Source organism: Salvelinus alpinus, chromosome 7 (genome assembly GCF_045679555.1).
Source record: "Salvelinus alpinus chromosome 7, SLU_Salpinus.1, whole genome shotgun sequence".
In the NCBI taxonomy this organism is placed as follows: Eukaryota; Metazoa; Chordata; class Actinopteri; order Salmoniformes; family Salmonidae; genus Salvelinus; species Salvelinus alpinus.
This window is the reverse complement of record NC_092092.1, coordinates 15,675,035-15,701,995: the sequence shown is the minus strand read 5'-3', so window position 1 is coordinate 15,701,995 and position 26,961 is coordinate 15,675,035. Positions and strand designations below refer to the sequence as shown.

At 43.2% G+C, this 26,961-nt stretch overlaps 1 protein-coding gene across 1 annotated transcript in view; it reads right to left on the bottom strand.

The window, feature by feature from the left end:
• LOC139580533 (protein jagged-1b-like) overlaps positions 1-26,961 on the bottom strand; it is a 173,087-nt gene that overhangs the window by 128,451 nt on the left and 17,675 nt on the right. The window contains exons 3-5 of the mRNA XM_071409310.1: positions 22,351-22,402; positions 7,152-7,409; positions 6,394-6,454 (exon numbers count right to left, since the gene is read on the bottom strand). Coding sequence (XP_071265411.1) covers positions 6,394-6,454; positions 7,152-7,409; positions 22,351-22,402 — 371 coding nt within the window. The remainder of the gene's footprint in view (positions 1-6,393; positions 6,455-7,151; positions 7,410-22,350; positions 22,403-26,961) is intronic.

Here is a 26,961-nt window from a genome sequence, read left to right as displayed (position 1 = left end):
ATGAAAGCCTCACCAAGACAGTTGGGCCTGGATCTATTACAAGATGAAAGCCTCACCAAGACAGTTGGGCCTGGATCTGTTACAAGGGAAAGCCTCACCAAGACAGTTGGGCCTGGATATGTTACAAGGGAAAGCCTCACCAAGACAGTTGGAGCCATTATCAAGGGAAAGCCACACCAAGGCCAAATGGCACCCTATTCCCCACCCTACAGTGCACTACTTCTGAGCAGTGCCCATAGGGAAATAGGGTGCAATTTGGGACTCTGTAATGGTAAAATGACATGCACAATGCACACTAGCCATGCATCCAACAGCAGCCAGACCTTCTCCATCCTTGCTGGAGGCTTTTGTTACATTGTCTGAACTTTCGGTGTTTCATGCAGAAGCTGGACTGACTAGGATCCTGTGTTTTTTTTAAAACTTTCTTTATTTTCACTTTGTCGTTATGGAGTATTGTGTGTACATGGGTGAGATTATTTTTTATTTAACCCATTTTGAATTCAGGCTGTACCACAATATGTATTGGTGAGGCTTTCCCTTGTAACAGATCCAGGCCCAACTGTCTTGGTGAGTTGAACATTGAACAGCTAATTGGTTTATTTTTTACACATATAAAGTTGAGATGTGCTTCTCCTGTATCTCACAGCTTAGTGTCTCTGGGTCTCAGTTCAGCTTAGTGTTTCTGGGTCTCAGTTCAGCTTAGTGTCTCTGGGTCCCAGTTCAATTTAGTGTCTCTGGGTCTCAGTTCAGCTTAGTGTCTCTGGGACTCAGTTCAGCTTAGTGTCTCTGGGTCTCAGTTCAGCTTAGTGTCTCTGGGTCTCAGTTCAGCTTTGTGTCTCTGGGTCTCAGTTCAGCTTAGTGTCTCTGGGACTCAGTTCAGCTTAGTGTCTCTGGGTCTCAGTTCAGCTTAGTGTCTCTGGGTCTCAGTTCAGCTTAGTGTCTCTGGGACTCAGTTCAGCTTAGTGTCTCTGGGTCTCAGTTCAGCTTAGTGTCTCTGGGTCTCAGTTCAGCTTTGTGTCTCTGGGTCTCAGTTCAGCGTTGTGTCTCTGGGTCTCAGTTCAGCTTAGTGTCTCTGGGTCTCAGTTCAGCTTAGTGTCTCTGGGACTCAGTTCAGCTTTGTGTCTCTGGGTCTCAGTTCAGCTTAGTGTCTCTGGGTCTCAGTTCAGCTTAGTGTCTCTGGGTCTCAGTTCAGCTTAGTGTCTCTGGGTCTCAGTTCAGCTTAGTGTCTCTGGGTCTGATAACCATCTCAGCTGGACTCTAACCCTTCTCCTTGCGTCATCAAATCAAATCTTATTGGTCACATACACGTGTTTAGCAGATGTTATTGGTCACATACACGTGTTTAACAGATGTAATTGGTCACATACACGTGTTTAGCAGATGTTATTGGTCACATACACGTGTTTAGCTGATGTTATTGGTCACATACACGTGTTTAGCTGATGTACTTGGTCACTTACACGTGTTTAGCTGATGTTATTGGTCACATACACGTGTTTAGCTGATGTTATTGGTCACATACACGTGTTTAGCAGATGTTATTGGTCACATACACGTGTTTAACAGATGTAATTGGTCACATACACGTGTTTAGCAGATGTAATTGGTAACATACACGTGTTTAGCTGATGTAATTGGTCACATACACGTGTTTAGCTGATGTACTTGGTCACTTACACGTGTTTAGCTGATGTAATTGGTCACATACACGTGTTCAGCTGATGTAATTGGTCACATACACGTGTTTAGCAGATATTATTGCGGGTGTTGCGAAATGCTTGTGTTTCTAGCTCCAACAGTGCAGTAATATCGAACAATTTCACTTCATATACCCAATACACACAAATCTAAGTAAAGGAATGGAAGTAAGAATATAAAAGTATATGGACGACCAATGTCAGAGCGGCATAGACTAAGATACAGTACAATAGAATACAGTATATACATATGAAATGGGTAATGCTAAATATGTAGACATTATTAAAGTGACTAGTGATTTCATGTATACAGGGCAGCAGCCTCTAAAATGCTCTCCCTCAGACTGTATCATAAACAACATGAAACCACTAACCCTCTCCCTCAGACTGTATCATAAACAACATGAAACCACTAACCCTCTCCCTCAGACTGTATCATAAACAACATGAAACCACTAACCCTCTCCCTCAGACTGTATCATAAACAACATGAAACCACTAACCCTCTCCCTCAGACTGTATCATAAACAACAACATGAAACCACTAACCCTCTCCCTCAGACTGTATCATAAACAACATGAAACCACTAACCCTCTCCCTCAGACTGTATCATAAACAACATGAAACCACTAACCCTCTCCCTCAGACTGTATCATAAACAACATGAAACCACTAACCCTCTCCCTCAGACTGTATCATAAACAACAACATGAAACCACTAACCCTCTCCCTCAGACTGTATCATAAACAACATGAAACCACTAACCCTCTCCCTCAGACTGTATCATAAACAACAACATGAAACCACTAACCCTCTCCCTCAGACTGTATCATAAACAACATGAAACCACTAACCCTCTCCCTCAGACTGTATCATAAACAACAACATGAAACCACTAACCCTCTCCCTCAGACTGTATCATAAACAACATGAAACCACTAACCCTCTCCCTCAGACTGTATCATAAACAACATGAAACCACTAACCCTCTCCCTCAGACTGTATCATAAACAACAACATGAAACCACTAACCCTCTCCCTCAGACTGTATCATAAACAACAACATGAAACCACTAACCCTCTCCCTCAGACTGTATCATAAACAACAACATGAAACCACTAACCCTCTCCCTCAGACTGTATCATAAACAACATGAAACCACTAACCCTCTCCCTCAGACTGTATCATAAACAACAACATGAAACCACTAACCCTCTCCCTCAGACTGTATCATAAACAACATGAAACCACTAACCCTCTCCCTCAGACTGTATCATAAACAACATGAAACCACTAACCCTCTCCCTCAGACTGTATCATAAACAACATGAAACCACTAACCCTCTCCCTCAGACTGTATCATAAACAACAACATGAAACCACTAACCCTCTCCCTCAGACTGTATCATAAACAACAACATGAAACCACTAACCCTCTCCCTCAGACTGTATCATAAACAACAACATGAAACCACTAACCCTCTCCCTCAGACTGTATCATAAACAACAACATGAAACCACTAACCCTCTCTCTCAGACTGTATCATAAACAACATGAAACCACTAACCCTCTCCCTCAGACTGTATCATAAACAACATGAAACCACTAACCCTCTCCCTCAGACTGTATCATAAACAACATGAAACCACTAACCCTCTCCCTCAGACTGTATCATAAACAACATGAAACCACTAACCCTCTCCCTCAGACTGTATCATAAACAACATGAAACCACTAACCCTCTCCCTCAGACTGTATCATAAACAACATGAAACCACTAACCCTCTCCCTCAGACTGTATCATAAACAACATGAAACCACTAACCCTCTCCCTCAGACTGTATCATAAACAACATGAAACCACTAACCCTCTCCCTCAGACTGTATCATAAACAACATGAAACCACTAACCCTCTCCCTCAGACTGTATCATAAACAACAACATGAAACCACTAACCCTCTCCCTCAGACTGTATCATAAACAACATGAAACCACTAACCCTCTCCCTCAGACTGTATCATAAACAACAACATGAAACCACTAACCCTCTCCCTCAGACTGTATCATAAACAACAACATGAAACCACTAACCCTCTCCCTCAGACTGTATCATAAACAACAACATGAAACCACTAACCCTCTCCCTCAGACTGTATCATAAACAACATGAAACCACTAACCCTCTCCCTCAGACTGTATCATAAACAACAACATGAAACCACTAACCCTCTCCCTCAGACTGTATCATAAACAACAACATGAAACCACTAACCCTCTCTCTCAGACTGTATCATAAACAACATGAAACCACTAACCCTCTCCCTCAGACTGTATCATAAACAACATGAAACCACTAACCCTCTCCCTCAGACTGTATCATAAACAACATGAAACCACTAACCCTCTCCCTCAGACTGTATCATAAACAACATGAAACCACTAACCCTCTCCCTCAGACTGTATCATAAACAACATGAAACCACTAACCCTCTCCCTCAGACTGTATCATAAACAACAACATGAAACCACTAACCCTCTCCCTCAGACTGTATCATAAACAACAACATGAAACCACTAACCCTCTCCCTCAGACTGTATCATAAACAACAACATGAAACCACTAACCCACTCCCTCAGACTGTATCATAAACAACAACATGAAACCACTAACCCTCTCCCTCAGACTGTATCATAAACAACAACATGAAACCACTAACCCTCTCCCTCAGACTGTATCATAAACAACATGAAACCACTAACCCTCTCCCTCAGACTGTATCATAAACAACAACATGAAACCACTAACCCTCTCCCTCAGACTGTATCATAAACAACATGAAACCACTAACCCTCTCCCTCAGACTGTATCATAAACAACAACATGAAACCACTAACCCTCTCCCTCAGACTGTATCATAAACAACAACATGAAACCACTAACCCTCTCCCTCAGACTGTATCATAAACAACAACATGAAACCACTAACCCTCTCCCTCAGACTGTATCATAAACAACAACATGAAACCACTAACCCTCTCCCTCAGACTGTATCATAAACAACATGAAACCACTAACCCTCTCCCTCAGACTGTATCATAAACAACAACATGAAACCACTAACCCTCTCCCTCAGACTGTATCATAAACAACATGAAACCACTAACCCTCTCCCTCAGACTGTATCATAAACAACAACATGAAACCACTAACCCTCTCCCTCAGACTGTATCATAAACAACAACATGAAACCACTAACCCTCTCCCTCAGACTGTATCATAAACAACATGAAACCACTAACCCTCTCCCTCAGACTGTATCATAAACAACAACATGAAACCACTAACTAGTAGCTAAACAAACACAGCACTTTAACACGTATCCAAGACTAAATACCATACATGATCCATCTGACTAATAAGGACCATTCTATTACAGAACCTGCAACCTATTCCAGCTTGCTGGTTGGCTGGCCTTTATCCCAATAGACAACCTCATACAGACAAGCTCCAAGCCAAGGCTCCATCAGACTCATTTTGGAGTTGCTCAGAATTCCATAGCGATTCTCTGTTACATTCCGTAATGTAATGGTCTATTAGGCAAAACGTGGAACTGCCGAGCACACACGCCCAATCCCTTGGCCGGCATGCAGACAGAACCATGAACAGACAGAGGGACTAGGGTTGGGTTAAGTTCAGACCCCCCCCCCATCCGTCCCTCTTTCCCTCTCCCCCATCCCTCCATCCGAATCATATGTCCCTCCCTCTCCCCTCATCCCTCCATCCCTCCCTCCCATCCGTCCCTCTTTCCCTCTCCTCCCATCCCTCCATCCCAATCATATGTCCCTCCCTCTCCCCTCATCCCTCCATCCCTCTTTCCCTCTCCCCCATCCCTCCATCCCTCCCTCCCTCTCCCCTCATCCCTCCATCCCTCCCTCCCTCTCCCCTCATCCCTCCATCCCTCCCTGCCCCCCATCCGTCCCTCTTTCCCTCTCCCCCCCATCCCAATCATATGTCCCTCCCTCCCTCTACCCCCATCCCTCCATCCGTCCCAATCATCCATCCCTCCCTCTCCCCCATCCCTCCCTCAAGTAACCCCTATTGCATTTTATAGCCAGCTAGAACACAGCTCCACTCCCTCAGACCCTATAGCCAGCTAGAACACAGCTCCACTCCCTCAGACCCTATAGCCAGCTAGAACACAGCTCCACTCCATCAGACCCTATAGCCAGCTAGAACACAGCTCCACTCCCTCAGACCCTATAGCCAGCTAGAACACAGCTCCACTCCCTCAGACCCTATAGCCAGCTAGAACACAGCTCCACTCCAATACCAGGGACATGGGGCTTAAGCTGCATAGCACATGATAAAATGCTGTTTGTCAAGTAATAAATCATGATCGCATAAATATCATGGCAGACATTGAAAAGGAAAAGCAGATTCCAGTTAGTCGTGGAGAGAAAAGAGGGGAGGAAAGAGGGAGGGAGGGAGGAGGAGGTGGGAGAGGGAGAGGTGTTGGAGGGGTGGAGAGAAAAGAGGGGAGGAAAGAGGGAGGGAGGGAGGAGGAGGTGGGAGAGGTGTTGGAGGGGTGGAGGGATAGAGGGGAGGAAAGAGGGAGGGAGGGAGGAGGAGGTGGGAGAGGGAGAGGTGTTGGAGGGGTGGAGAGAAAAGAGGGGAGGAAAGAGACACTTACTTGCAGTCATCTGGCTCTTTGCAGTGTCCATGTTCTGTACTGCAGCCCTGCCGGCAGATAGCTGGAGGGGAGGGAGGGAGGGACAGAGGGAGGGAGGGAGGGATAGAGGGAGGGAGGGAGGGGTGGAGGGATAGAGGGAGGGAGGGAGGGAGGGAGGGATGTTGGAGGGGTGGAGGGATAGAGGGAGGAGGTGGAGGGATAGAGGGAGGAGGAGGAGGGATAGAGGGAGGAGGAGGAGGGAGGAGGTGGAGGGATAGAGGGAGGAGGTGGAGGGATAGAGGGAGGAGGAGGAGGGATAGAGGGAGGAGGAGGAGGGAGAGGTGTTGGAGGGGTGGAGGGCGTTGAGCGAAGCGTGGGGGTAAGGGAGAGGAAGAAAGCACGAATTAGTACAAGCGTCACTAAATGCCTGTTTATTAAGTGACGTTTGTTGGCTGTTTGGCACCTAATGTCTATTGACATTTGATACACGCAAGAACAAAAGATAGGAAGTTAATCAGCAACCTGAACATCCATCCTAGTGTTTTCATAGCCTTGTATTCCCCTTTGTCCAACACCCGAAAAAAATCAGTACCATCATCATCATCATTCTATAGCCTCCAGGCACACAGACAAACTGTCCCTGTTCATCTTCCTCTCTCCGTCTCTCTCCCAGCGTACATGTGTTTTATCCATTTAACCAGAAGAAGACCCTTTTTCGGTTAAAACCTCCCCTGAAGGGATCTCAAGAGGTTAGCAGGAAGTAGTCCGTGTTTACATACGTGTGTTACACTCTAGTCCAGACCAGCCCTCCAGACAGGTCTTGTTCCCGTTGTAGTCGCAGGTGTAATGTCCGAAGAACTCGTCTCGGGGTCGGCAGAACTTGTTGCATCCGAAGCCATAGTAGTGTTCGTCACAGCTGACCCGGATCCGATAGTCAAACTGACCAATAGGACCGTTGTGGCTGAGCTTCTGCCACTGATGACTGGGGTTGATCATCCCGGAGTGGGACGCCTTCTCAATCACCTGGCCATCACCACCTAATGGGTCATAGATATACAACCAGTTAGAATATATAGTTTAACAGGTTACTTTCCTTACGAGAAAGACAGAATCACTGTTATAAAGACTGTTGAATGCATGTCTGAGCGTACCCCAGTATGAGTCATAATACCCATAATACCCAATGGGCCTAAGGATCTCTTCACGGTATTTCTGTCCAATTGCCATCGATAAAATGCATTTGTGTTTGTTGCCCGTAGCTTAAGCCTGCCCATACTATACATTTTGGGGGGAACTTTTATAAACACATTTCATGCAAGTCTACTACACTTTATATGACTGGAGACATTAACAGAATCTTTTTTTTGATACAACAAATGACAGGGTGGCCTACTCTGCTGACACTGAAAAACAGACCAATAAAAACTACGTTGTCCATATAATAGACCAATGAGAAGGGGAGACACTATGATGTTGTCAATATAATAGACCAATGAGGAGACACTATGATGTTGTCAATATAATAGACCAATGAGGAGAAACACTAATATGAAAAACTTAGCAAAAAATGAAACGTCCTCTCACTGTCAACTGTGTTTATTTTCAGCAAACTGAACATGTGTAAATATTTGTATGAACATAACAAGATTCAAACAACTGAGACATAAACTGAACAAGTTCCACAGACATGTGACTAACAGAAATGGAATAATGTGTCCCTGAACAAAGGAGGGGTCCTGTCTGGTCCAGCGACGGTGGGTTTATGCCCCTAGGCGACGTTGTTGCCGGTGATGTCTGGTGAGGACCTGCCGTACAACAGGCCTACAAGCCCTCAGTCCAGCCTCTCTCAGCCTATTGCGGACAGTCTGAGCACTGATGGAGAGATTGTGCGTTCCTGGTGTAACTCGGGCAGTTGTTGTTTCCATCCTGTACCTGTCCCGCAGGTGTGATGTTCAGATGTACCGATCCTGTGCAGGTGTTGTTACACGTGGTCTGCCACTGCAAGGATGATCAGCTGTCCGTCCTGTCTCCCTGTAGTGCTGTCTTAGGCATCTCACAGTATGGAGATTGCAATTTATTGCCCTGGCCCCATCTGCAGTCCTCATGCCTCCTTGCAGCATGCCTAAGGCATGTTCATGCAGATGAGCAGGGACCCTGGGCATCTTTCTTTTGGTGTTTTTCAGAGTCAGTAGAAATAACGCTTTAGTGTCCTAAGTTTTCATAACTGTGACCTTAATTGCCTACCGTCCGTAAGCTGTTAGTGTCTTAATGACCGTTCCACAGGTGCATGTTCATTAATTGTTTATGGTTCATTGAACAAGCATGGGAAACCGTGTTTAAACCCTTTACAATGAAGATCTGTGAAGTTATTTGGATTTTTACGAATTATCTTTGAAAGACAGGGTCCTGAAAAAGGGACGTTTCTTTATTTGCTGAGTTTATGTTGTCAATATAATAGACCAATGAGAAGGAGAGACACTAAAATAATATGTTGTCCAAATAATAGACCAATGTCCATCTAAACTGGAGGAGGAAACTAGTAGCACTGACCCCACAATGACAAATAGTGAATATGTGCAGGACCACTCAGCAGGTATATGGCTGATGCTCTCTGCTGGTGCCAATAAGAAAGGCTATAGACCTACGGTTGTATATGTTAAAATCAGATTAAATTAAGAATAGTCCGATGGGTGAGAATATTATCAAGTGCTTGTCAAATAGTGAATGAGAGACTGATGAAGTGTGTGCAGCAAGAAACAGCTCATGGCTTTATTCTAAATCATTATTAGAGTGGCATTATGCAGCCTTAGAATGTATAAAATAAAGTGTATAAATGTATTTATTGTGAAGGTGTAGGCTATACTATATGTATTTATTAACACTTTGTTAACATGGAGATGTTACAAAAGGTCCGTATCAGTGGCTATGCGTGAAAGCCAGGAGATTCTAAACGTGCATATGTTAATTATTATGTATTATTCTAAATGGTAATTATTGGTAAATTACCGTGAGACCGGCAGTTATTTGCACGACAATCACTGGCTGACTAAATGTCATGACCGCCACCGCCCTATCTGCAAATATCTTTATTTTGACTCAGTTAATGTTGTGTGAAAGATCCTCTCCAACCTCACATTTCTTCATTTGTTGATTAATATTTATAAAAGAGGTTTTTATTAAGAAGCATATCCATGTAAACAAGTGTACAAACAGAATTGTTACCTCCCTGATATGTCAGACAATTCCTGACTTCATTTCAGCTTCTAGTGGAGCAGAATAAGCATTCATCTCGCAATTATTTGATTGGTATTTTAAACAAACAATCTGGTCTATGTAGACGTAGCACGTCTTATGAGAAGCTAAATGCACTGGTGAATGCCTGTTCTATAATTGGTAGTATAATAATGTGTTTGGAGGATTCAGAGCTCAACAAGTTTCTGACTGTCCCAAACAGAATAACACAAACAGTCCCAAGCAGAGTGAGTTTGTAGTTAATCACATTTCTGTGTAATTTAAAGGTCCAATAGAGCAGTTTTTATTTCAATATAATTTCTGGGTAACAATTAAGCACCTTAACTGTGATTGTTTTCAATTTTAAAAAGTTGTCAATGAAACAAAAATAGGTTCTTAGCAAAAAAGCGATTTCTCAAGCAATAATTTATCTAGGACTGTCTGTGAGTGGTCTGAGTGGGGAGGGGGAAACTGAAAACGAACTGTTGTTGGCAGAGAGGTTTGTGTTTGTTATTGGTCTATTAACTAATTTACCGCCTGGTGACGTCACCAGGCAGGCCAAAACTCCAAAACGGGCTGTAATGGCAGTCTTTTCAAACTGCTCTTACAATATACAGTACATTCAGAAAGTATTCATACCCCTTGATTTGTTCCACATTGTGTCAGGTTACAGCTTGAATTCAAAAGGGATTTTTTTTTAAATACATAATTTTGCCCATCAACAAACCGTACCCCATAATGCCAAGTGAAAACATGCAAATTTATTGAAAATGAAATACAGAAATGTCTCATTTACATAAGTATTCACACCCTTGAGTCAATACATGTTAGAATCACCTTTGAAAGCGATTCCAGCTGTGAGTCTTTCTGGAGAAGTCTAAGAGCTTTGCACACCTGGATTGTCCAATATTTGGGATTTATTTTTATTTTTTATTCTTCAAGCTCTGTCACGTTGGTTGTAGATTATTGCTAGGACAGCCATTTTCTAAAAATATTGCCACAGATTGTCTTGCCGATGACAAGCATACCCATAACATGATGCAGCCACCATGCTTGAAAATATGAAGAGATTTAGTCAGTAAAGTGTTGTGTTTGCATGAAGTTTATTTATTTTCAATTATATTTTAGTGCCTTATTGCAAATAGGATTCATGTTTTGGAATATTTTGATTCTGTACAGGCTTCCATCTTTTCACTCTGTCATTTAGGTTAGTATTGTGGAGTAACTACAATGTTGTTGATCCATCCTCAGTTTTCTCCTGTCACAGCCATTAAACTCTGTAACTGTTTTGTAAAGTCACCATTGGCCTCATGGTGAAATCCCTGAGCGGTTTCCTTCCTCTCTGGCAACTGAGTATCTTTGTAGTGACTGGGTGTATTGATACACCATCCAAAGTGTAATGAATAACTTCACCGTGATCAAAGGGATATTCAATGTCTGCTTTTTATTGTTATTTTGACCCATCTACCAATAGGTGCCCTTTAGGAGGCATTGGAAAACCTCCCTGGTCTTTGTGTCTGAAATGCTCTACTTGACTGAGGGACCTTATATGTAATTGTATGTGTGGGGAACAGAGATGAGGTAGTCATTCAAAAATCATGTTAAACACTATTATTGCACACAGAGTGAGTCCATGCAACTTAGGTGACTTGTTAAGCAAATGTTTACTGCTGAACTTATTTAGGCATCGCCATTACAAAGGGGTTGAATACTTATTGACTAAAGACGTTTCAGCTTTTCATTCTTTTTATTAACTGGAGAAACAAATTAAAAACATAATTCTAATTTCACATTACGCGGTATTGTTTGTAGACCATTAACATAAAATCTCCATTGAATCATTGTAAAATTCAGGCTGTAACAACATTTAGAAAGGTCCAGAGGTCCTCTCTGAACCACACAGGAAAATCACGTTGGGGTTTTTAAAACAGACAGACAGGAAAAATCTAGGAGAAAACAGATCTGGGATTCAGCCAATCACCCTCCTCCTTCGCCCCTCCATTTGCACTAGTGTCCCAAAACTGAAAATGGCCCGAGTGTAAGAGCTAATTACATCCTCCGATAGCCACTTCAGCCAAGCCAGCAAGACTGCAGGCTCCAGAGCTAAATGGTCTCCCAAAACGCACCAAGATGGGTTTTTTTTGCGCAATTTTGTACAAAATAACGGAAGCCTGATAATTTATCATTATATTGTTTGTTTTTAGCCGATATCAAAGCTTGACACGTAACACTTCAGAAATTAAAGGTTTAGGCCTATCAGACAAGAGGGAATGCTGAACTGTCACAGAGGTTTAGGCCTATCAGACAAGAGGGAATGCTGAACTGTCACAGAGGTTTAGGCCTATCAGACAAGAGGGAATGCTGAACTGTCACAGAGGTTTAGGCCTATCAGACAAGAGGGAATGCTGAACTGTCACAGAGGTTTAGGCCTATCAGACAAGAGGGAATGCTGAACTGTCACAGAGGTTTAGGCCTATCAGACAAGAGGGAATGCTGAACTGTCACAGAGGTTTAGGCCTATCAGACAAGAGGGAATGCTGAACTGTCACAGAGGTTTAGGCCTATCAGACAAGAGGGAATGCTGAACTGTCACAGAGGTTTAGGCCTATCAGACAAGAGGGAATGCTGAACTGTCACAGAGGTTTAGGCCTATCAGACAAGAGGGAATGCTGAACTGTCACAGAGGTTTAGGCCTATCAGACAAGAGGGAATGTTGAACTGTCAGAGAGGTTTAGGCCTATCACCTTTCTCGTGCTCTTCCTTCCTTCTCCCTCAACACATAGCAAAAGCATGGGAGAACAAGTATTTGATACACTGCCGATTTTGCAGGTTTTCCTACTTACAAAGCATGTAGAGGTCTGTAATTTTTATCATAGGTACACTTCAACTGTGAGAGACGGAATCTAAAACAAAAATCCAGAAAATCACATTGTATGATTTTTAAGTAATTCATTTGCATTTTATTGCATGACATAAGTATTTGATACATCAGAAAAGCAGAACTTAATATTTGGTACAGAAACCTTTGTTTGCAATTACAGAGATCATACGTCTCCTGTAGTTCTTGACCAGGTTTGCACACACACTGCAGCAGGGATTTTGGCCCACTCCTCCATACAGACCTTCTCCAGATCCTTCAGGTTTCGGTGCTGTCGCTGGGCAATACGGACTTTCAGCTCCCTCCAAAGATTTTCTATTGGGTTCAGGTCTGGAGACTGGCTAGGCCACGCCAGGACCTTGAGATGCCACTCCTTAGTTGCCCTGGCTGTGTGTTTCGGGTCGTTGTCATGCTGGAAGACCCAGCCACGACCCATCTTCAATGCTCTTACTGAGGGAAGGAGGTTGTTGGCCAAGATCTCGCGATACATGGCCCCATCCATCCTCCACTCAATACGGTGCAGTCGTCCTGTCCCCTTTGCAGAAAAGCATCCCCAAAGAATGATGTTTCCACCTCCATGCTTCACGGTTGGGATGGTGTTCTTGTGGTTGTACTCATCCTTGTTCTTCCTCCAAACACAGCGAGTGAAGTTTAGACCAAAAAGCTCTATTTTTGTCTCATCAGACCACATGACCTTCTCCCATTCCTCCTCCGGATCATCCAGATGGTCATTGGCAAACTTCAGACGGGCCTGGACATGCGCTGGCTTGAGCAGGGGGACCTTGCGTGCGATGCAGGATTTTAATCCATGACGGCGTAGTGTGTTACTAACGGTTTTCTTTGAGACTGTGGTCCCAGCTCTCTTCAGGTCATTGACCAGGTCCTGCCGTGTAGTTCTGGGTTGATCCCTCACCTTCCTCATGATCATTGATGCCCCACGAGGTGAGATCTTGCATGGAGCCCCAGACCGAGGGTGATTGACTGTCATCTGAACTTCTTCCATTTTCTAATAATTGCGCCAACAGTTGTTGCCTTCTCACCAAGCTGCTTGCCTATTGTCCTGTAGCCCATCCCAGCCTTGTGCAGGTCTACAATTTTATCCCTGATGTCCTTACACAGCTCTCTGGTCTTAGCCATTGTGGAGAGGTTGGAGTCTGTTTGATTGAGTGTGTGGACAGGTGTCTTTTATACAGGTAACGCGTTCAAACAGGTACAGTTAATACAGGTAATGAGTGGGGAACAGGAGGGCTTCTTAAAGAAAAACTAACAGGTCTGTGAGAGCCGGAATTCTTACTGGTTGGTAGGTGATCAAATACTTATGTCATGCAATAAAATGCAAATTAATTACTTAAAAATCATACAATATGATTTTCTGGATTTTTGTTTTACATTCCGTCTCTCACAGTTGAAGTGTATCTATGATAAAAATTACAGACCTCTACATGCTTTGTAAGTAGGAAAACCGGCAAAATCGGCAGTGTATCAAATACTTGTTCCCCCCACTGTATATATATAAATAAACAACCATATATATATAAATAAATAAATAAAACAACCATATATATATATATACAGTGGGGAGAACAAGTATTTGATACACTGCCGATTTTGCAGGTTTTCCTACTTACAAAGCATGTAGAGGTCTGTCATTTTTATCATAGGTACACTTCAACTGTGAGAGACGGAATCTAAAACAAAAATCCAGAAAATCACATTGTATGATTTTTAAGTAATTAATTTGCATTTTATTGCATGACATAAGTATTTGATCACCTACCAACCAGTAAGAATTCCGGCTCTCACAGACCTGTTAGTTTTTCTTTAAGAAGCCCTCCTGTTCTCCACTCATTACCTGTATTAACTGCACCTGTTTGAACTCGTTACCTGTATAAAAGACACCTGTCCACACACTCAATCAAACAGACTCCAACCTCTCCACAATGGCCAAGACCAGAGAGCTGTGTAAGGACATCAGGGATAAATTGTAGACCTGTACAAGGCTGGGATGGGCTACAGGACAATAGCCAAGCAGCTTGGTGAGAAGGCAACAACTGTTGGCACAATTATTAGAAAATGGAAGAAGTTCAAGATGAGGGTCAATCACCCTCGGTCTGGGGCTCCATGCAAGATCTCACCTCGTGGGGCATCAATGATCATGAGGAATGTGAGGGATCAGCCCAGAACTACACGGCAGGACCTGGTCAATGACCTGAAGAGAGCTGGGACCACAGTCTCAAAGAAAACCATTAGTAACACACTACGCCGTCATGGATTAAAATCCTGCAGCGCACGCAAGGTCCCCCTGCTCAAGCCAGCGCATGTCCAGGCCCGTCTGAAGTTTGCCAATGACCATCTGGATGATCCAGAGGAGGAATGGGAGAAGGTCATGTGGTCTGATGAGACAAAAATAGAGCTTTTTGCTCTAAACTCCACTCGCCGTGTTTGGAGGAATAGAAGGATGAGTACAACCCCAAGAACACCATCCCAACCGTGAAGCATGGAGGTGGAAACATCATTCTTTGGGGATGCTTTTCTGCAAAGGGGACAGGACGACTGCACCGTATTGAAGGGAGGATGGATGGGGCCATGTATCGCGAGATCTTGACCAACAACCTCCTTCCCTCAGTAAGAGCATTGAAGATGGGTCGTGGCTGGGTCTTCCAGCATGACAACGACACGAAACACACAGCCAGGGCAACTAAGGAGTGGCTCCGTAAGAAGCATCTCAAGGTCCTGGAGTGGCCTAGCCAGTCTCCAGACCTGAACCCAATAGAAAATCTTTGGAGGGAGCCGAAAGTCCGTATTGCCCAGCGACAGCCCCGAAACCTGAAGGATCTGGAGAAGGTCTGTATGGAGGAGTGGGCCAAAATCCCTGCTGCAGTGTGTGCAAACCTGGTCAAGAACTACAGGAAACGTATGATCTCTGTAATTGCAAACTAAGGTTTCTGTACCAAATATTCAGTTCTGCTTTTCTGATGTATCAAATACTTATGTCATGCAATAAAATGCAAATTAATTAATTAAAAATCATACAATGTGATTTTCTGGATTTTTGTTTTAGATTCCTTCTCTCACAGTTGAAGTGTACCTATGATAAAAAATGACAGACCTCTACATGCTTTGTAAGTAGGAAAACCTGCAAAATTGTCAGTGTATCAAATACTTGTTCTCCCCACTGTATATATATATATATATATATATATATATATAAATAAATAAAATAAACCATATATATATTTTTAAAAAAAGGAGGACCAAGATACTCTTCATATAATTAATTAAAATGCCTTTATTAGTACGGCATGTTCATTAGAAACAACGTTTATAAAAACTGACGCGTTTCGGCTGCATGGCCTTCATCAGGGAGGACTATATATATACATATATACACATATACACAGAGTATATTTCTTTCTCTCAGGTTTATAATATATGACTGGCATCATAACATCTCTCTCTGCCACATCCTGGTTGCTCTCATACACTGCCCTCCCACTGCCCCCCCCCCCCCCCCCCCCGACTGGGGACAAAGCCACACTCGCCACCACCAGTAATTACAGAGTGAGACTGACACCAGAAACCACAGTCACATCCAGCCAGGACTCCTGCCAACCAACACTCAGCACTTTCTCCTACTTCACACACTGTACTCTGTCCTTCTCCCACACAGACACACTGTACTCTGTCCTTCTCACACACAGGCCACTCTCCCACACAGACACACTTGTTTGTACACACAGGCTACAAACAAGACAAGTCAAGAGTTAAGTCACACACACACAGACACACAGAAAGAAAAACCTGCCAAAAGTCAAGCTTTTACACAAGTATTTTCTGTGCAAATACTTGGTAACGGAATTACACCGAGACTCAGATTTTTCACTTTAAAATGTATACACAGACTGACCCAGAGAGAGACAGACATACACACACAAACACTAGCACACTACACACACTCTCTACACACACACACACACACACACACACACACACATATATTATAATATTGTTGTATGGTGGTATTATACATGTTGTATTGTAGATATGTAGTGGTGTAATGATGTTGTATTTGCTAAAAATGTTGCTAAGAAACTAATGTAAACTATATGTATTGAATACAAAGAGTTATGTTTGGGGCAAATCCAAAACAACAATGAGTACCACTCTTCAAGCTTGGTGGTTGCTGAATCATGTTTTGGGTATGCTTGTCATTGGCAAGGAATAGGGAGTTTTTTAGGAGAAAAAAATCTAAAATCGACAACAGCTAAGCACAGACAAAACCCTAGAGGAAAATCTGTTTCAGTCTGCCATACACCAGAGACAGAGATTAATGCACCTTTCAGCAGGACAGCAACCTAAAACACAAGGCCAAACATACACTGGAGTTGCTTAAAATTCCAGAGTGACCTAGTTACAGTTCTGACTTAAAATGTAAAGACATGAACCTCTGACATCAATCAACAACCACCTTGACAGGACTCGAAGAATTTAAAAAATAATACATGTGAAAATATTATACAATCCAGGTGTGCAAAGCTCTTAGAGAGACTTACCAAGATTGTATTAACTCAGGGACACTAACCCAGCATGCAGTGTGTATTAGAGGTCGACCGATTTATCGGAATGGCCGATTTCAAGTTTTCATAACAATCGTAAATCGGTAATTTTGGACGTATATATATATATTTTGATTTTATTTACACCTTTATTTAAATCTTTATTTAACTAGGCAAGTCAGTTAAGAACAAATTCTTATTTTCAATGACGGCCTACCGGGGAACAGTGGGTTAACTGCCTTGTTCAGGGGCAGAACAACAGATTTTTACCTTGTCAGCTCGGGGATTCAATCTTGCAACCTTACGGTTAACTAGTCCAACGCTCTTACATGGCACATATTGCACTTTTACTTTCTTCTCCAACACTTTGTTTTTGCATTATTTAAACCAAATTGAACATGTTTCATTATTTATTTCAGGCTAAATTGACTTTATTGATGTATTATATTAAGTTAAAATAAGTGTTCATTCAGTATTGTTGTAATTGTCATTATTACAAATAAATAAATTACAAAATCGGCCGATTAATCGGTTTCGGCTTTTTTGGTCCTCCAATAAATCGGTACCGGTATCGGTGTTGAAAAATCATAATCGGTCGACCTCTAGTGTGTATACCGAGGGACACTAACCCAGCATGCTGTGTGTATACCGAGGGACACTAACCCAGCATGCAGTGAGTATATCGAGGGACACTAACCCAGCATGCTGTGTGTATATCCAGGGACACTAACCCAGCATGCTGTGTGTATACCGAGGGACACTAACCCAGCATGCTGTCTGTATATCGAGGGACACTAACCCAGCATGCTGTGTGTATACCGAGGGACACTAACCCAGCATGCTGTGTGTATATCGAGGGACACTAACCCAGCATGCAGTGTGTATACCGAGGGACACTAACCCAGCATGCTGTGTGTATACCGAGGGACACTAACCCAGCATGCTGTGTGTATACCGAGGGACACTAACCCAGCATGCTGTGTGTATATCGAGGGACACTAACCCAGCATGCTGTGTGTATACCGAGGGACACTAACCCAGCATGCTGTGTGTATATCGAGGGACACTAACCCAGCATGCAGTGTGTATACCGAGGGACACTAACCCAGCATGCTGTGTGTATATTCAGCAGTCTTTTCACAGCAAAACCCTAATAGGTTTCTGCGGAACGATGGTAAAGCAGAAACAGCGAGACCCTGACCTCAAACAGACCTGCAGGCATTAGGCTAACAACCTCAAACAGACCTGCAGGCATTAGGCTAACAACCTCAAACAGACCTGCAGGCATTAGGCTAACAACCTCAAACAGACCTGCAGGCATTAGGCTAACAAACTAAAATAATGGAACGGGGAAACTCCTCTAAGTAACTCTTCTACTGAGCAACTTCCAGCAGGTAAGCACAGCCGGCACAGCCGGCACAGCCAACACAGCCAACACAGCCAGGACAGCCAACACAGCCAACACAGCCAGGACAGCCAGGACAGACAACACAGCCAGGACAGCCAACACAGCCAGGACAGCCAACACAGCCAGGACAGCCAACACAGCCAACACAGCCAACACAGCCAGCGCTGCTCTCTAGCTGGGGTCAGGGGTCATCAGAATGCTGCTAACATAACCTTTCACCTCCAACCAACCAAACCAGCAGGTATCCACCAGAACCACAGCATAGCCTAACAGCGACAGACACTTGTGTGAGTATCAATGTGTGAGTATCATGTTGACATGACTTTGCTTTTAATGACAACTAGTGACCTATTCCCAACAGCCAACCAGTGACCTATTCCCAACAGCCAACCAGCGACCTATTCCCAACAGCCAACTAGCGACCTATTCCCAACAGCCAGCTAGCGACCTAATCCCAACAGCCAACTAGTGACCTATTCAACAGCCAGCCAGTGACCTATTCAACAGCCAGCTAGTGACCTATTCCCAACAGCCAACTAGCGACCTATTCCCAACAGCCAACTAGCGACCTATTCCCAACAGCCAACTAGTGACCTATTCCCAACAGCCAACCAGTGACCTATTCCCAACAGCCAACCAGTGACCTATTCCCAACAGCCAACCAGTGACCTATTCCCAACAGCCAACCAGTGACCTATTCCCAACAGCCAACCAGTGACCTATTCCCAACAGCCAACCAGTGACCTATTCCCAACAGCCAGCTAGCGACCTATTCCCAACAGCCAACTAGTGACCTATTCCCAACAGCCAACCAGTGACCTATTCCCAACAGCCAACTAGTGACCTATTCCCAACAGCCAACTAGTGACCTATTCCCAACAGCCAACTAGTGACCTATTCCCAACAGCCAACTAGCGACCTATTCCCAACAGCCAACTAGTGACCTATTCCCAACAGCCAACTAGTGACCTATTCCCAACAGCCAACTAGTGACCTATTCCCAACAGCCAACTAGTGACCTATTCCCAACAGCCAACCAGTGACCTATTCCCAACAGCCAACTAGTGACCTATTCCCAACAGCCAACCAGTGACCTATTCCCAACAGCCAACTAGTGACCTATTCCCAACAGCCAACAAGTGACCTATTCCCAACAGCCAACCAGTGACCTATTCCCAACAGCCAACTAGTGACCTATTCCCAACAGCCAACTAGTGACCACACAGGATCCAACCCAACACTGTAATGTCTCACACAAATGCCAACCCAGACAGTCAACATGGTGCTACATAACTGTGATGAAATGTAGACAGGGTGATCTGAAACGTAAACCAACACACGGACACTACTGCACAATCTCCCACTGTACCGTGTCGGGGATTATACCGTATAGCGGGGTATTTGGGAATCTCCCACTGTACCGTGTCGGGGATTATACCGTATAGCGGGGTATTTGGAAATGCCTCACACTGTACCGTGTCGGGGATTATACCGTATAGCGGGGTATTTGGGAATTGCCACGGGATTGTTTTTAACACCTTTGAAACGATTCAATAAATTGTAATATTTGAATCTACTTTTTAAGTTACTAACCTAACAGTCAACTTGTACAATACGTTAGGAGACAAAGCAGATTTCGTTCTTCATTTCACCCGTCACATTATGACGCTTACCGTAGTTTCTCAGAACAGTCTGTCGCGTGTTGGTTTGTAAATAACAACATGAGAAAGAGGGAGCAGCTGAGTTCAACTGTGTCTTTGGTTTCACTTGCTAGTTATCTCAGTAACTGGCTGAATTAATAAGGAGACTGGGCATCCTATGGTGTCAGACCCCTTCCCTTCTAGTTATCTCAGTAACTGGCTGAATTAATAAGGAGACTGGGCATCCTATGGTGTCATATTTCTGCCGTGTTTGAGAAGTTAAAGCGTTTTGGATGAGTACAGCTGCCACTGCATTTAGATTTCCTTGCGTTTTTTATTTATTGTTTTACCTCTCCTCCCCTCTCTCCCCCGAGCAGACGGGCAGGCCGTTACCCTAGCGACCCCATATAGTGTACACCATAGGGAGCCTATTAAATTCCTAGAGGAGCAGTGTCATTAACCCTAAAAGTTCCAGAATGGAGTGAAAATGGAAGCCATCTTGGTCAGGGAGAAATCCTGTAGAGGTATTTTCCTCCAGAAGTAAAAACCTAGATTATACTATTATTATTCCTTTATGCAGGAAAATAAAAGGCATGTGAAATCAGAAATTGTGGAATATAATTGTCAACCTGAAAGTCATAAATAAAAAATAAAGTTTATACAGGTTTTACACCAATTATCTGTATAAATAGCCTCTACAATCTATGTAAACAACGTCTAAATTGTTGTTTTCTTGGAAAGAGGTGAGTGCTATTATATAATACAATAATACTACTTATCACATTTACAACTGGTATAAGTCCTGTCATCAGCTGATTTCAGCCAGTGTATGGCTGTGGATTGACAGCATTGTTTGAATGGAAAGTTGGTATATCAGTTGGAAAATCAGTTGGAAAGTTGGTATAGCAGCATACCACCCTGCATACCACTGCTGGCTTGCTTCTGAAGCTAAGCAGGGTTGGTCCTGGTCAGTCCCTGGATGGGAGACCAGGTGCTGCTGGAAGTGGTGTTGGAGGGCCAGTAGGAGGCACTCTTTCCTCTGGTCTAAACAAAGATCCCAATGCCCCAGGGCAGTGATTGGGGACACTGCTCTGTGTAGGGTGCCGTCTTTCGGATGGGACGTTAAACGGGTGTCCTGACTCTCTGAGGTCATTAAAGATCCCATGGCACTTATCGTAAGAGTAGGGGTGTTAACCCCGGTGTCCTGGCTAAATTCCCAATCTGGCCCTCAACCATCATGGTCACCTAATAATCCCCAGTTTACAATTGGCTCATTCATCCCCCTCCTCTCCCCTGTAACTATTCCCCAGGTCGTTGCTGCAAATGAGAACGTGTTCTCAGTCAACTTACCTGGTAAAATAACAGTAAAAAAAAAAAAAAAAAATATTGGCAGTTCATTTGAGAAATTAATGGAATAATTCCTCTAAAAATGGCTGGTTAGCCATTTAGTTTTTTTTTAAATAGTTTTTTTTTTTAAATAAACCTGACCCTTAACACCCTTTAACTCCTTTTAATACATTCTGAAATTAATTATTAGTTTGGGAGACAGGCATGTCCTTCAAATTCATTATTTTACACAATATCTTATCAGAGCACTGGAAAACCATGGTTCACCAACTATCCTGACCAAAATGGCTGACCTTGGTCCCATCTTGAGAAGATTCATGTCCCTTCTAATGCGTACACACGCTGCTCCAGAGCCAGCAGACAAGCATGCGCCAAAACGTTGTTCATTGGCACCTCTTTGATTCACCTTCTCTTGTAAATGTCCAAACTGACATTCGGTAGCTATGGATTGCCTGTCTTTACTATTATATTATTTATGTTTTGCGCTCATTAGCATGTTTAGCTAGCTGCCTCTTTAAAATTATTTTAATTACTGGAGTTAATTCTTTTAGAATTCTGATGACACCCAATTGTATTTATTTGCATTTTAGCACCCCCTTGTGTATTAAACCGGGAATACCATCAATTTGGGGTTGAATCACATAGTATTTATCACGTGCTTGGGGGGGGGGGGACGATCTGTATCCATCATATTTAGCACCCCCCCCCCCCCCCCCTTCCAGATAAACAGACATGCTGCTACATAACTACATCACCATAATGACATGGAGGTGTCCATACAGCAGCACACCCCCCCCCCCCCACCAACATACTGTACACTGACCTTAGCTGATTGGCCAGGTAGCATAACAGACATTCCTGCACTGGAGCAGCACCCCCCCCCCCCCCCACCACCAACACACCCACAGAGCTACTCACCACTCGTGTCGTTGTTAGCGTCCAAGGCTTCCACTATCAACGTGTATGACCTCTGAGGAAGATAAAGAGTTCAGGGTCAACAACCAAGCAACATCTGAACATCAAAAAATATATATAGACTCAGCAAAAAAAAAAAAAAAGCCTTTTTCAGGACCCTGTTTTTCAAAGATAATTGGATTTTTACTATTTAACTTCACAGATCTTCATTGTAAAGGGTTTAGACACTGTTTCCCATGCTTGTTCATTGAACCATTTACAATTAATGAACATGCACCTGTGGAACGGTCGTTAAGACACTAACAGCTTACAGACAGTAGGCAATTAAGGTCACAGTTATGAAAACTTAGGACACTAAAGAGGCCTTTCTACTGACTCAAAAACACCAAAAGAAAGATGCCCAGGGTCCCTGCTCATCTGTGTGAACGTGCCTTAGGCATGCTGCAAGGAAGCATGAGGACTGCAGATGTGGCCAGGGCAATAAATTGCAATCTCCATACTGTGAGATGCCTAAGACAGCACTACAGGGAGACAGGACGGACAGCTGATCATCCTTGCAGTGGCAGACCACGTGTAACAACACCTGCACAGGATCGGTACATCTGAACATCACACCTGCGGGACAGGTACAGGATGGCAACAACAACTGCCCGAGTTACACCAGGAACGCACAATCTCTCCATCAGTGCTCAGACTGTCCGCAATAGGCTGAGAGAGGCTGGACTGAGGGCTTGTAGGCCTGTTGTACGGCAGGTCCTCACCAGACATCACCGGCAACAGGAGATGCACTGCAGTACTTAATGCAGCTGGTGGCCACACCAGATACTGACTGTTACTTTTGATTTTGACCCTCCCTTTGTTCAGGGACACATTATTCAATTTCTGTTAGTCACATGTCTGTGGAACTTGTTCAGTTTATGTCTCAGTTGTTGAATCTTGTTATGTTCATAACAAATATTTACACATGTTAAGTTTGCTGGGAAAAAAACGCAGTTGACAGTGAGAAGACGTTTGTTTTTGCTGATATATATATATATATATATATATATATATATATATATATATATATATATACGTATATATATATATATAAATAAAAACACTGAAAGCAACCTGAAACAGCAACAGTTCAAACCGACAGCAACACCATCTGCGATAGTATCTAGTGTCTGTGTGACTGCAAACCATATAATTAGGATTGAGAATCCTAGAACGGAACCTTCTGGTGATGGTATGAAGGTCGGCCATGTTGGTCAGGGACTTGGTCAACCATGGTGATAAATTATTTTAATCCATTATTTTACACGATCTGCACTGTTTTAACGAGCCAGACCATTTAAGGAAATATTCCATAAATTGTTCGAATTAACTGCCAATACGCCAACATACCTTTCAAACAATAGTCAACCCACAGCCATTCACTGGCTGAAATCAGATGAAAATCAGACAAGTTGAAAATACAACAAGTACTGCTAGTGTCATGTACAGTATATGCACATAATAGCATTTTCCGTGAGTATTCATGAGTATTTCTTGCCAATTGAAAGAGTTTTTCCATGCTAGCAGTAGTTCATGTCACAGTCTCACAGTAGCTACGTAAATTGAACTACAACAAGACATTTCAGGCATTCGCAGCTTAGATTTTTAAAAGCCTTTTGTCTTCATTTACTGTTAAGGTAACATTACATTGTTATACATAGATAAAACATTTGTAAATGATCTCAGCTTAAAGGGTACAGTAGCACAAAAATCACTCCCTCTATAGAGAACGGAAATTACAATAAATATTGCTCAATACTAACTTTGCATAATATTGTAGTCCATTGCGTATATTTATACCACAAACCATTGGTTTCCAAATATGTTATGAGAAGACTTTGCAATTCTGTCTTTTTCACCATTAATCACTGTTGCTCCAAATAAGCCCGGTATGCTCCTCCCACGCCCGGTATGCTCCTCCCACGCCCGGTATTCTCCTCCCACGCCCGGTATGCTCCTCCCACGCCCTGTATGCTCCTCCCACGCCCTGTATGCTCCTCCCACACCCTGTATGCTCCTCCCACGCCCGGTATGATCCTACTAAGCTCCTCCCACGCCCGGTATGATCCTACTAAGCTCCTCCCACGCCCGGTATGATCCTACTAAGCTCCTCCCACGCCCGGTATGATCCTACTAAGCTCCTCCCACGCCCGGTATGATCCTACTAAGCTCCTCCCACGCCCGGTATGATCCTCCCACGCCCGGTATGATCCTCCCACGCCCGGTATGATCCTCCCACGCCCAGGGATTCGCCTACCACGCCCGGTATGCTCCTACTAAGCTCCTACCACGCCCAATATTCCCTTCCCACGCCCAATATGATCCTCCAACGCCCGGTAATCTTCTACCACGCCCGGTATTCTCCTACCACGCCCGGTATTTCCCTACCACGCCCGGTATTTCCCTACCACGCCCGGTATTTCCCTACCACGCCCGGTATTTCCCTACCACGCCCGGTATTCCCCTACCACGCCCGGTATTCCCCTACCACGCCCGGTATTCCCCTACCATGCCTGGTATTTCCCCTACCACGCCTGGTATTCCCCTACCACGCCCGGTTTGCTCCTACTAAACCCAGTTTGCTTTGGGATTGTGGGATTGATATCCGTAAAATTCAATGAGCATACATGAGCATAGTTCTGCATATTATGAATCTAGACATGGTGCCTTTACCAAACATTAGAACCAATTAGAATCCTCTAATCTCTCCAAGACATCTGGAGTGGACAGGAAGTGGTTGATGCAGAGAGAGAAGAATAAGACTAGGGTTGAGGGATTAAAATGCGAAAAAATACAAACAAATGAAGGAGAAGACGACTTTCGGACGACTACTCATGTAGTTCGAGCCGGGGCTCCTTCCTTCATCCAGGTGATTTGTGGTCCAACACCTGTACCTTTGTAATACACCAGTAGAAAGGGAGATTTGAAATTGTCAGCAGACAGGCTTTAGGAAGAAGTTTTTAACGTTTGATCAAATATTTTAAGCCATAAATATTAAGTCATAAAAAGTATTTTCAAGTAATAAGACTTCATGTGAGATTAATGTTTCATGTCATCTCCACTTTTCTTACAAAGATACAATATAGGCAATACAGGGCCTTCAGAAAGTATTCACACCCCTTGACTTTTTCCACATGTTGTGCAACAGTCTGAATTTAAAATGGAGATGTTATTTCACCGTCCTACACACCCCATAAATGTCAAAGTGGAATAAAATAAATTTTTGTTTTACAAATAAAAAAAATGAAAAGCTGAAATTGAGTCTTGAGTCAATAAGTATTCAACTCCTTTGTTATGGCATGCCTAAATAAGTTCAGGAGTAAATATGTGCTTAACAAGTCATATAATACGTTAACGGACTAATCGTGCAAGAAGTGTTTAACATGATTTTTGCAGCCAGTTCACCAGTGACACAAGTCAGTGTTCGACGTCCATCCGTGTCTGCGGACATCAGGAGATGACGTGGAAACTGGCCTCTAGGGGGCAACAGGGAGCGCTGTTACCTTCAAGGAGAGTGTTGTGGAAGGGGATGGCAGCTGGGCATCTGGTGCCAAAGGACCAGCAATAGTTGTTTTTTCTGCTATTTTTGTTTTATGCCCAACCCAAACCTTAACCAGAACCTTAAGGTTATGTATTGACTCCGAATGGTTCAGATTTCAGAGTTAAAACTAAACTAAAAAAACTTGAACAATTTGACAAAATTTTACGTTTGAGAAACATGGATGAACATTCATTCTGACAAGAGATTTTTGAATGATGACCTCATCTCTGTACCCCACACATACAATTATCTGTAAGGTCGCTCAGTTGAGCAGTGCATTTTAAACACCGATTCAACCACAAAAAGGAGATTTTTCAATGCCTCACAAAGGGAACCTATTGGTAGGTGGGTAAAAAATGGTGAAGTTATTAATTACACATCGGATGATGTATCAATACAACCAGTCACGACAAAGATACAGGTGTGCTTCCCAACTCAGTTACCGGAAAGGAAAGAAAAAACAGTTGAGTTTAACGGATACGAGAAAACTGAGGATGGATCAACAATCAACAATACTACCCTAAACAAGAGTGAAAAGAAGGAAGTCTGTACAGAATAAACTATATTCCAAAACAAGCATCCTGTTTGCAACACTAAAGTAATATTGCAAAAAATATGGCAAAGCAATTAACTTTTGTCCTGAATACATATTACTGAGTACCACTTCATATTTTTAAGCAAGGTGGTGGCTGCATCATGTTATGGGTATGCTTGTAGGACTGGGGAGTTTCAGGATAAAAAAAGAAACGGAATGGTAACTAAGCACAGGCAAAATCCTAGAGGAAAACCTGGTTCGGTCTGTTTTCCAACAAACACTGGGAAAATAATTCACCTTTCAGCAGGACAATAACCTAAAACATAAGGCCAAATATACACAGGAATTGCTTACCAAGAAGACCGTGAATGTTCCTGAGTGGCCAACTTAGACTTAAATTCTACTTGAAAATCTGTGGCATGAAAATGGTTGTCTAGATCAACAACCAATGTGTCAGAGCTTGAAGAATTAAAAAAATAATAATAATAATTGGTAAATA